Raw genomic sequence first — 12,220 nt, forward strand, 5'->3', positions numbered from 1 at the left:
ACTTCTGAACGTAGTCTCCGGGGTGAGTTTTTCGATTCGAGACACGGATCATGACGACAGTCACGACGACTTCCGCTTTAATCCGGGCTGTTTCTCGTCATAACCCCGGGCTGTTTCTCGTCTAGGCTTGTTACGGCATCGTGAAAGTTCCGGATGGAAACTGGCTGTGCAGGACCTGTGTTCTCGGCATCGACCCGCAGTGTATACTCTGTCCCAAAAAGGGAGGAGCGATGAAGGCCACGCGAGCAGGAACGAAGTGGGCGCACGTCAGCTGCGCTCTCTGGATACCCGAGGTACCATCGCATTTCAGTTCACGCAAACGGAAATACGGCGAGACCGACTTCCTCACTTGCCGAGTCAGCACATTAGCTCCTAATTCATATTTGAGGTTTGGGTGTCTCTGTCTCTCTCTCTCTCTCTCTCTGTCAGGTCAGTCTCTCTCTCTCTCTCTCTCTCTCTCTCTCTCTCTCTCTCTCTCTCTGTCAGGTCAGTGTCTCTCTCTCTCTCTCTCTCTCTCTCTCTCTGTCAGGTCAGTGTCTCTCTCTCTCTCTCTCTCTCTCTCTCTCTCTGTCAGGTCAGTGTCTCTCTCTCTCTCTGTCTCTCTCTCTGTCAGGTCAGTGTCTCTCTCTCTCTCTGTCTCTCTCTCTGTCAGGTCAGTGTCTCTCTCTCTCTGTCTCTCTCTCTGTCAGGTCAGTGTCTCTCTCTCTGTCTCTCTCTCTGTCAGGTCAGTGTCTCTCTCTCTCTCTGTCTCTCTCTCTGTCAGGTCAGTGTCTCTCTCTCTCTGTCTCTCTCTCTGTCAGGTCAGTGTCTCTCTCTCTCTCTCTCTCTCTCTGTCAGGTCAGTGTCTCTCTCTCTCTCTCTCTCTCTCTCTGTCAGGTCAGTGTCTCTCTCTCTCTCTCTCTCTCTCTCTCTCTGTCAGGTCAGTGTCTCTCTCTCTCTCTCTCTCTCTCTCTCTCTCTGTCAGGTCAGTGTCTCTCTCTCTCTCTGTCTCTCTCTCTGTCAGGTCAGTGTCTCTCTCTCTCTGTCTCTCTCTCTGTCAGGTCAGTGTCTCTCTCTCTCTCTGTCTCTCTCTCTCTCTCTCTCTCTCTCTCTCTCTCTGTCAGGTCAGTGTCTCTCTCTCTCTCTGTCTCTCTCTCTGTCAGGTCAGTGTCTCTCTCTCTCTCTGTCTCTCTCTCTGTCAGGTCAGTGTCTCTCTCTCTCTGTCTCTCTCTCTGTCAGGTCAGTGTCTCTCTCTCTCTGTCTCTCTCTCTGTCAGGTCAGTGTCTCTCTGTCTCTGTCAGGTCAGTGTCTCTCTGTCAGGTCAGTGTCTCTCTCTCTCTGTCTCTCTCTCTGTGTCTGTCTGTCTCTCTCGCTCTCTGTCAGATCAGTGTCTCTCTCTGTCTCTCTCACTCTCTGTGTCTCTCTCTCTCTGTCTCTCTCTCTGTCAGGTCAGTGTCTCTGTCTCTCTCTCTGTCAGGTCAGTGTCTCTCTGTCTCTGTCAGGTCAGTGTCTCTCTGTCTCTGTCAGGTCAGTGTCTCTCTGTCTCTGTCAGGTCAGTGTCTCTCTCTCTGTGTCTGTCGCTCTCTGTCTCTGTCAGGTCAGTGTCTCTCTCTCTGTCTGTCTCTCTCACTCTCTGTCTCTCTCTCTGTCAGGTCAGTGTCTCTCTGTCTCTGTCAGGTCAGTGTCTCTCTGTCTCTGTCAGGTCAGTGTCTCTCTCTCTCTGTCTCTCTCTCTGTCAGGTCAGTGTCTCTCTCTCTCTCTGTCTCTCTCTCTGTCAGGTCAGTGTCTCTGTCTCTCTCTCTGTCAGGTCAGTGTCTCTCTCTCTCTGTCTCTCTCTCTGTCAGGTCAGTGTCTCTCTGTCAGGTCAGTGTCTCTCTCTCTCTCTGTCTCTCTCTCTGTCAGGTCAGTGTCTCTCTCTCTGTCTCTCTCTCTGTCAGGTCAGTGTCTCTCTCTCTCTCTGTCTCTGTCAGGTCAGTGTCTCTCTCTGTCTCTCTCACTCTCTGTGTCTCTCTCTCTCTGTCTCTCACTCTGTCAGGTCAGTGTCTCTCTCTCTGTGTCTGTCTCTCTCTGTCTCTGTCAGGTCAGTGTCTCTCTCTCTGTCTGTCTCTCTCACTCTCTGTCTCTCACTCTGTCAGGTCAGTGTTTTCTCTCTCTGTCTATCTCTCTCTGTCTTTCTCTGTCAGGTCAGTGTCTCTCTCTCTCTGTCTGTCTCTCTCTCTGTCAGGTCAGAGTGTGTGTGTGTCTCTCTCTCTGTCTGTCTGTGTCTCTTTCTCCCTGTCTCTCTCTCTGTCAGGTCACTGTCTCTCTGTCTCTCTCTCTCTCTCTCTCTCTCTCTCTCTCTCTCTCTCTCACTCTGTCAGGTCAGTGTGTCTCGCTCTCTCTATCTGTCAGGTCAGTGTCTCTCTCTCTCCGTCAGTGTCTCTCTCTCTCTCTCTTTCTCTGTCTGTGCGACTCGTTTTCTTTTCTTTTTTTTTTCTCTTCGAGATGCGCTCTCAGGAGTGTGACTCTACTTCCAGGTCCGGGAGCCGTCGGTCCGAATCTCACTAGCCGATGAGAGTAAAATCGCGGTTAAGCCCCGCCCACATGAGGGGGTTTGTTCGAGAATGTGAGCGTAAACTCGCGAAAACTCTGGCGGCGAGTTCGTAATCCGCGATTAGCGAAAAACGAAGCTTAACAAAGAAGACAGTGTTAGGTTTGTGCCGCGGAGTTTTTCCTCAGAGCTTTTTTCTTCTTTCTCGTCGTACGGTTTTGTTCGTTTCTTGAAAAGTTACGTTCAGTACTTGAATTCCGTTAAAAAAAAAAAAAGGTTACGAAGCTCTTATTGGTTAAAACGACTCGGTGTATGATTGAGGGTTTAGATCATTCAGGTATATCCGATTAAAATGTGTGTGTGTGTGTGTGTGTAGGTGAGCATCGCATGTCCAGAGAGGATGGAGCCCATCACTAAACTGTCTCACATTCCACCCAGCCGCTGGTCTCTGATCTGTAGCCTCTGCAAGATCAAAACCGGGGCCTGCATACAGGTAAGGCGCGAGGTCCGACGTCTGACACTTCCTTCCGTAGCTCCTGTAAGCCGCTCGTCTAATTCTCCCCGATCCTCTCCAGTGTTCGGTGAAGAACTGCACCATCCCTTTCCACGTCACCTGCGCCTTCGAGCACAGCCTGGAGATGAAGACCATCCTGGACGAAGGCGACGAGGTCAAGTTCAAATCCTACTGCCTGAAGCACAGCAAGCCCAAAGCGGGCGAACCCGGCCTGAGCCCGGCCCGACACAAACCCCCGACGGAGACCGAGAAGGTGGGCCTGCGAGCGCAGAAGCTCCAAGAGCTCGAGGAGGAGTTCTACAAGCTGGTGCAGCCGGACGAGGTGGCGCAGGAGCTGGGGCTGCCTCTGCACCTGCTCGACTTTATCTACCAGTACTGGAAGCTGAAGAGGAAGAGCAGCTTCAACAAAGCCCTTCTGCCGCCTAAAGAGGAGGAGGAGAACCTGCTGCGGGGGCCGCAGGAGGACAGCATACACACGCGCATGCGCATGTTCATGCACCTCCGCCAAGACCTGGAGAGGGTTAGTGTCGCGCCACTGCTGTCCCATTCAAACATCTCAGTAAAAGTGTATGAGTAATTTAATTTCTGTCCCTCTCTCTCTCACACACACACACACACTCTCTCACTCCCCCACTTTCTCTCCACCAGGTGAGGAACCTGTGCTACATGGTGAGTCGGAGAGAGAAGCTGAAACTGTCTCAGAGTAAAGTCCAGGAGCAGATCTTCAACCTTCACGTCAAGCTCATGAACCAGGAACAAGCTGCAGGTAATGCGGAGAAAGTTCATCCAGTTCGTTAGCTCGTAGGAGCGTCTCTGAGCGTTTAGTCCTTTCGTGAGTTCGACACGTCGTTCTGTGCATGCTGTGTTTCAGCGTGTGACTTGACGTGTCGTATCCTGTGTGAAAAGAGGTTTCGCGCCTTTTCTTCAGACGCTCCGGGCAGCGCTCGCTCTTTTCGGGCGTCTCGCTACAAAAACCAACCTGAGAACAATTCGGTTTAAAAATACAGTTAGCGGCGAAAATGACTCCCGTGTTTGATTTAATCCACTGTTTTAAATGTGCGCAGAGCTGCCGGTGTCGTCGAACGTGGAGAACCTGATCTTCCCGCCTCCTCCCCGGATAACCATCAAACTCAAGATCAAAAGCAAAACCAGCACCAAGTCCGGAAACGGGCCGCTGAGCCCGGATAACAGCGGCAACGTGTACGACGTGAGCGGCGCCGGGATGGGGCAGGGCAAACCTCAGCTCCAGCACAGCCGGGCGCCGAGGGAGGAGCGAACCAACGGCGTCGTTCCCGTCGCCAAGCCGACCGGGAAGCCTCTGGCGCTGCACGCCGCCCTGCACGGCCACTCGGCCAAGCCCGAGCCGGACAGACCGCACCAGCATTCGCTGAAGTCCAACGGCATCGTGGAGAAGCCTACGGTTCAGAGAAACCCCACGCCGCCCGAACAGGCAGCGTGCGAGAAGCATTCTGGGAAAGGTCAGCCGTTTCACAAATCCACAATGGAGCACTTCAGCAGAACTCTGAAAGAAGCCACAGTCAGCCTGGTACGGACTACTGCGGATCTCTGGGGCGCCAACAAGAACGGGCATAAAAACAAAGAGCGGACGAACTGCGGCAAAGCGCCGAGCGCCGAACGAGCACCAAAGAGCGGAAGAGGAGGATACCAGGAGAGCGACGGGTACTGCCCCGACCTCGAGCTCAGCGATTCTGAACCCGAAGCCAAAGGCAAGCGACAGAGAGGCGGGGGCAGAGGGTTGAGCGAGAGGACCGCGGCTGGCGGTTACGGCCGCGGAGGAACCCGAGGGAACGTCTCTTTAGGTTCCAGGACTTCCGTGCAAAGGTGATGAGCTTGCAGGCGCGAAACAAGAACTACCAAACGAATCTGCTGTAGGTCTGCTAACGTGAAGCGCCGTCGCCTACCACAGGAGGGGAACGGTCTCCGGTCGCGCCGGCCGACGGGTCGAAAAAGTGCCGTGGCGGATTATAGAAAGCGGTCTTTACGTCATAACGGAGCTGCCTTATAAACTACAGACTGTCTAGCCGTCTAGCAGCGTTTCTGTGTATATACTGCTTACGATTTCTAGGTTGTGTACTGTAAATATTAGCTCGTGTGTCAGGAGTGATGTCGATTTCCCGCATCCTTCGAGCATTCTTATGGTTATGCAAATGAATAAAGGCATAAGAACGACAGCGTTTGAGTCTGACGACGTGGATTTGTGTCTCTCTGATGTTCACGTTCGCGTTAGCATGCCTGGCTGATCCGCGTCCCTTAGCGTTCCTCTCGTTTTTAAAATCCCCGGTGTCTTGTGAGTAACCGAAACTCGTGTTTTTGAACGTGTACATGGTATCGGATGAGAGTCGAATGATTCGTTTTTTAAAAAAAACCAAACTAACGCTCTATTTTTTACGTGATCTTTTGTATCGTGTGTTTGAGACTTTCGCCAGAATTTATCTGCCAACGAAATTAAAACCGTGTTAAAACTATAACACTGTGTGGCCACCAGGGTGCAGTGTGGGACGTGATTTCGGCATTATATTATTGACTACCCTTACGGTTTCGATCGTTGAGCTCGACTTCCCAAAGTATCGCAAAGTTTAGATCTGAGAGAGAGAGAGAGAGAGTTCAGTGTGATGCTCACTTGATCCTTTTCGGAAACTAGTTTATGGGAGCTTAAATATATACCGGACCAAATCGACGTTTGTCATAGGAAAGCTGAAAAGAGATTAAGACTACGTGTCCACTTGCACATTGTGAGTCATTTCAAAGCCTTTCTCTGTCTTACCCGTGTGTCGTTCGTGAAGGAGTCGACTCCGAGTCAAATATGACCCAGTTTTTATTCGTTGATGAAGGTAACATTTTTGCTCTTCCAGTATAAATTAATTAAAGATGCTTCCATGGAAATCTCTTTTCAACATCTGAGCTGTTTCTTCGCAGGAGTGAATTCCTCTTTAATAACCGCTTTATCCTGGTCAGGCTTTCAGTAATTATTAAATCAAATGAATCTGATTCCTTCATCCATCAAAACTAAGGACGAGTGCCCTTTTTTGGGTCATGGTTATGTTTAGATATTGCCCTGAAACATGACTTGCGTCCCCCGTTTCATGATTTATTCAAAAAAGTTTTTGAAAAGTTGCGAACTTCGTATGGTAAAATGGCAAGGAGTCATTTTGTGAGCTGAGCCAAATGATTCACTGACTCACTGAAAAGAACTGGACTCCCCAGCCCATGACTTGTGTACCCAGTGGCGTCATTTATTTTAAAAAAGTTCAAAATAACGCAAAGTTTATCTGGTTTAAAATTTTTTATGTTTTTTTTTTTTAAAAGATGGTAATGAGTCATTTGTTAGCCAAAAGAGTCGATTCTTATTGGTGAGCTGAACCAAATGATTCACTGACTCACTAAAAAGAACTATAGAGTTCTTATCCCAAGATTTGTGTCCCTTATGCCATTATTTGATCAAGAAATGTTCAAATTATTACATAACTTTGACCAGTAAAAAAAAAAAGAGCCAAGTGCGTTATTTGTCAGCTCAAAGAGTCGACTCTTATTGGTAAACTAAGCCAAATGATTTACTGACTCACTAAGAAAAACTCGAATTCCCATCCCACAACTTGCATCCCTTATGCCCTCATTTAGTTTATAAAACGTTCAAAATATCCCAGATGTCCGGTTAAAAAAAGACGACGAGTCATTTGTGAACCAGAAGAGTCGACTCTTATTGGTGATCTCATCCAAATGATTCACTCGCTCACTAAAAAGAACTATAACTCGCATCGCTACTCTCTCCGCCCAGCTTCCTTCTCCCGGAGCCCTCGTCTGATTGGTTCGACGCGACACGGCGGCCGCGCTCATTTGCATAACGTTTTGCATGAAGATTTGTTTCGCCATCGTGCGCCCATCATGCACTGCACAAACGTGGCAGATCTCTCCACTGCAACCGACGGGGTGCGGCACGTGAAATCGCGAGTGGACACTTACCGTTAAACCGCCAAACCCTGAAATGCTGCATAACACAGAACGCATTGCTTTGTTATTACAAAGCAGTTACTTACTTCACTCGTAAAATTGAGGAAGACTGCCATGAGCTAGGAGACTAGCACGTCCTGTCTGTCGTGTATGTACTAGACCAGTAGTCTTGCACAAATGTGTTCTAGAGACACGCGCGATGTTAATCGTATACTTGGACAAATCACTTACACGGTGCAGTAGAACAGTAAAACGTGTAATTCCCTGAATAAATGGTTTTTTTCTTTCTGAAATAACGAACCAATCTTACATGCTTTTTAGAATTTTTTTTCTGAACACGTCTCGCGATAAGTCACAGGAGAAATAATCTACACGTCCAGATTCACGCCATCGTTGTGTACTGTGTGCTACTGCAGGCAATAGAGAACACTGTAACAGTGTGCATGAACTATGCGTCATGTTTGGATACGAGTACGGTCCTTTTGTTCATTATTTCTTACCTGATGCTATATATTGAAATGGATTTCTTTTTTTTCTTTTTTTTTTTTTGAAGATGGAGCCTCTTGCAATAAACTTTGAAATGCAAACTGGTTTGTTCTTACGTGTTTTTTTTTTCTCCTTTCTTTTCCCTTTGCATTAGCGGTAGAACCTGTTCGATACGATTCCTTGAGTCACATAAAATTATTATTATTATTATTATTATTATTATTTTTTAAAAACCTCCCACCTGATGTTTCAACACTCGGACGCACCGCTGAGTCTCTTTCACGAGACGGTGTCGCTGTGTCTTCCGCTGCCGATTCTGCGTTCTGATTGGTCAGGACGTGTTGATTTTTAAATCTCTATAACGGCAGCTCTGACAGTAGCGCAGGTTCCTATTAACATCGACGCACTCGATCTGATACGTCGTCGTAGAGCCGACGTTCCGACGTAAACGTGAGGAATCGTCGATGCGGCCGAGTTTTTCCTGGGAGGAGACAGTTACTGCACGTTTGTGGAAGGAGTCTCCAGTGTCGGCGCTTTGTAACAGTCAGAGGTAAAACCTCATCTTCAGGACAGAGGAGTTTACACTTTGTTTCTATATTATTGTTTCTAATATCAACGGATAATAAATTAAAAATGACAATCATTTGGTAATATGCTGCTGTATATGAGGAATAAAACGGCGTGAAACAGCATGACACCGAGTGTGTTATTCCTTACGTAATGATCATCTTCACGCCAAAAACAGACATCGGTAATGTATGATCTGAATGCACTGGAGGAACTTTTTAAATATTTGTTTCTGGAGTTTGTTTGACTAGTTGTTGCCACATGATTTTAAAGTAAACATGCTGGACTTATTGGACATATTGGACTTGATGCTGTCTCTAAGAGCACATCATGCTCCTAACACACCTATAGGATAATCCATGACCGAGACGCTGAGGCGGTAATCATCCACGTGTGCTTACTATCTGCTCTTTTATTGGCAAAATGTTATCTCTACAGTATGTACCTCCGACAGAAAGAGATCTGAATTAGGTCAGCGGGAGAAATAAGTATTGGACGCGTCAACATTTGTTTCAGTAAATATATTTCCAGTGAGGTTATTCACGTGAAATTTTCACCAGACGTCAGTATTAATTCAAGAAATCCGGAAATATCAAGAAATCCACATATTAAAGTTCATAAATGAAGTTGTGTGTAATAAAGAGGAATGACACGGGGAAAAAAGTACTGAACACGCTAAGTGAAATGTATTTAATACTTCGTGGAGAAGTCTTTGTTTGTAATGACGCTTCAAGACGTTTCCTGTATGAAGAAATGAATGGTCGCAGTATTCAGGTGTGATTTTGGCCCGTTCTTCTAAACATATCGTCTTTAAATCTTGTTCGGTTGGATTCGAGTCAGGCGATTGACTCGGCCGTTCTAACACCTTGATTTATTTCTCTGAAACCGAGTGAGAGTTTCCTTTGCTGTATGATTTGGATCGTTGTCCTGCTGGAAGCTCCACCCACGTCTCATCTTCATCATCCTGGTGGATGGCAGCAGATTCTTCTCAAGAATCTCCCGGTAAAGGGCTCCATTCATCATTCCTTCAGTTATATGAAGTCAGCCAGTACCATGTGATGAAAAACAGCCCCACACCATGATGCTTCACCTCCACACTTCACTGTTGGTGTAGTGTTTTTAGGGTGATGTGCAGCGCCATTTCTTCTCCAAACATGGTGTGTAGCGTGACAGACAAAAAGTTCAACTTTGCTCTCGTCTGACCAGACTACACTCTCCCAGTATTTCGTCGGCTTGTCCAAATGAGTTGTAGCAAACTTTCAACGAGCTTCGACATGCCTTTTCTTTAGTAATGGAGTCTTGCGGAGTGAGTGTGAGCATTGCCTATTGTTTTCTCTGTGACGATGGCACCTGCTGCCTCCAAGTGTTTCTGGAGCTCTTTCCGAGTGCTCCTTGGCTCTTGGGCTACTCTTCTGACTATTCTTCTGACTCCCTGCTCAGAAATCTTGTGAGGAGCTCCTGTGCGTGGCCGGTTGACATAGTGATGTTGCTTCCACTTGTGGATAACAGGCCCCACTGGTGTTTACTGGAAGATTCAGAAGTTTTGAAATACGTCTGTAAACGATTCCATCAATATGTTTCACAACAATAAGGTTCAGAAGGTCTTGGGAGAGCTCTTTGCTTTTACCCATCATAAACTGTTTCTTGTGTGACACCTTGCCAACGAAAAGCCTTTTTATAGACCATCAATTTACAAACCCAGCTGATATTAATTTGCACAGATAGACGATATATTTATTTACAGGTTTCAGCCGGTTCCTTGCCTTACCTTTCCTTGGAGAACTGCTTTTCCTTAGCGTGTTCAAGACTTTTTTCCCCGTGTCATTCCACTTTATTACACATAACTTTATTCACGGACTTTAGTGTTGTGAATTCTTTATATTTCCAGATTTCTTGAGTTAATACTGATCTCTGGTGAAAATTTCACGTGAATAACCTCATTGGAAATATATTTACTGTAAAAAAAAAAAAAATGTTGACGTGTCCAATACTTGTCTCCCCCACTGTATACATGTTTAAGTTTGATTCCAGCTCTGTTTGTGAAGCAGTGAAATTACTGCTGCCTCGGGCGTATTGATTATATCTAAGAGCGAGCTGACTTGGAGTCGACTGTTTGCTTAGTTCAGCCTGTGAGCAAGTCAGTAAGAATCTTTTAATGGTCCTACAGCAGGAGCCTGGCGTTAAAGGGACATAATGATAGGCGTTGACTCTACAAACAAGAACGCCCTATTTTATGGGGATGGCAAGCGCTGAAATGAGTCTGACGCAGCAGAGTCATTACATCCAATGGGAGGTTTTTCTTAAGATGTAGCAGTACGAGGGTGTAATGTTGTAACGACAGTAAAGACTCTGGTATGGTTATTCCGTAACAGTATAGCTAATGCCGTTGCAAAATGCAGTATGGTTAACATCTTGTGTATTTATGACACGTCTCAAAGTCTCCAGACGTTTTACTACAAAACCAGACGTTGATATACTCTTACTGACCACTTTAACAGTAACTCTGCTTCCATCACACCACCCTATTGTTGATTCATTTTTTTCTATAACAGTACAACCCAGTACGTGTATACATCTTAAGGGTACAGTGTAAACGCTCCATTATATCATGGAGCACAGGAGCTTTTTGTTTTTCTTCTATTTTTATGTCGCTGAAAAGGTTTTGTTAAGTAAAGCAGGACAAAGAGACTGAACGAGCAGCTCCATGAGATGTATTGTAGGGAAATCCAGTGAGGTCATGGGAGGGTCAGTCGATGCTATTGTGTAAATACGGGTTAAAGTGGACTCCTGGTCAACAAAAAACTAAATGAGAGAACTTTGTCGCATAATACGTTAGATTACTTCGATTTGGATATTAAATAGTTACACCACAATCCTATTCCAAACCAACTGCATGATTATATCAACGTATGATGGATTAGAGTTCTTATAGCACTTGTAGCTAGAAAGGATAAAAACATCTTAGTCTCATTCTCAGCTCTACTCTGCCATATAAGGCCATTTAATGTCCTTGGTGAAAAAATAACTGTTTAATGTTGTTTTGATTTTATATATATATATTTTTTAAAAAAAATAAAGGTCTGCATTGTTGGCGATCATAACCATGATGTTGAACTGGGACTGGGAAAAACAGTGCATCAGAGTTGGGAAGGGACTTGTTTTGTCACATAGATTTGACAATGGTGGTGTATGAAGGTAAAAAAAAAATGGCTTAAAAATAAAACCAAAACAAGTGTTTGATACCTTCAATCGACAGAGTTTACATCACTACAATCGATTGGAAAAATCTTTAAAGGATTACACCATGTGATGTGAATTGGCGTAATGGTTTCCATCAGATGCTTGTTAGTTTTTGTTAGCGTTACTATTAAATACAGTGTCTGAAATAATGGTAACAAACTGTACGTTGACTTGTCACTGGGGTGCCCTGTTGAGAAAACAACAACAATACAAACCTTCACGAAAATTCTAATGGTTTCCCCTACAAATACCATTACAACACATCGGCTAAATATTATTACCATTATTGGTCCTTAATGGTATCCACTAGACATAATATGCCATCACTAGAAGGCAACAAATTACCAGTAGAGACCCACAGGGACCATTACAGCCTCCGTTAAAACCAATACAATTCCCATTGTAACCATTAAAACCATTACAAATTCTATGAGGGGTTTTTTTTTCTTCTTCAGCAGGATGCTACCATCAAGGGTGCATCGTTCCTACCTTTAGTACTTGTAAATGGGAATATAGTACACATTTATTGGACCTTAAGGACCACAAGCTTTACTCTAAAGCTGAATAAATGAAAGGTGTACCTTCTGAAGTAAAAACTTACAACATTAGCAACAGGGATCATTACAGTTTCCATGAAAACCAGTACAATTCCCATTATAACCATTAAAATCCATTACAAATTCTATGAAAGTGTTCTATTCTATTTGTTGTTGTTGTTTTCTTCTTCAGCAGGATGGGACCATCAAGGGTGCATCGTTCTTACCTTTAGTACTTGAAAATGTGAATATAGTACACCTTTACTGGACCTTAAGGACCACTAGCAACAAAGAACATACAGTTTAAGGCACATGTATTTCTCAGTGTAGGCTACCACCGAAACCTAATCTTTCATAAGAAGGCTAAGTGATTACCATCAGATTAAAAATAGATAGGAA

General features: G+C 45.3%; 1 protein-coding gene across 1 annotated transcript in view; it reads left to right on the forward strand.

The window, feature by feature from the left end:
• jade3 (jade family PHD finger 3) overlaps positions 1 to 8,536 on the forward strand; it is a 20,088-nt gene extending 11,552 nt beyond the window's left edge. The window contains exons 8-12 of the mRNA XM_053636708.1: positions 126 to 293; positions 2,886 to 3,002; positions 3,085 to 3,543; positions 3,672 to 3,789; positions 4,088 to 8,536. Coding sequence (XP_053492683.1) covers positions 126 to 293; positions 2,886 to 3,002; positions 3,085 to 3,543; positions 3,672 to 3,789; positions 4,088 to 4,869 — 1,644 coding nt within the window. The 3' untranslated portion in view covers positions 4,870 to 8,536. The remainder of the gene's footprint in view (positions 1 to 125; positions 294 to 2,885; positions 3,003 to 3,084; positions 3,544 to 3,671; positions 3,790 to 4,087) is intronic.
• Positions 8,537 to 12,220: the final 3,684 nt, after the last annotated feature.

Source organism: Ictalurus furcatus, chromosome 11 (assembly GCF_023375685.1).
Source record: "Ictalurus furcatus strain D&B chromosome 11, Billie_1.0, whole genome shotgun sequence".
In the NCBI taxonomy this organism is placed as follows: domain Eukaryota; kingdom Metazoa; phylum Chordata; class Actinopteri; order Siluriformes; family Ictaluridae; genus Ictalurus; species Ictalurus furcatus.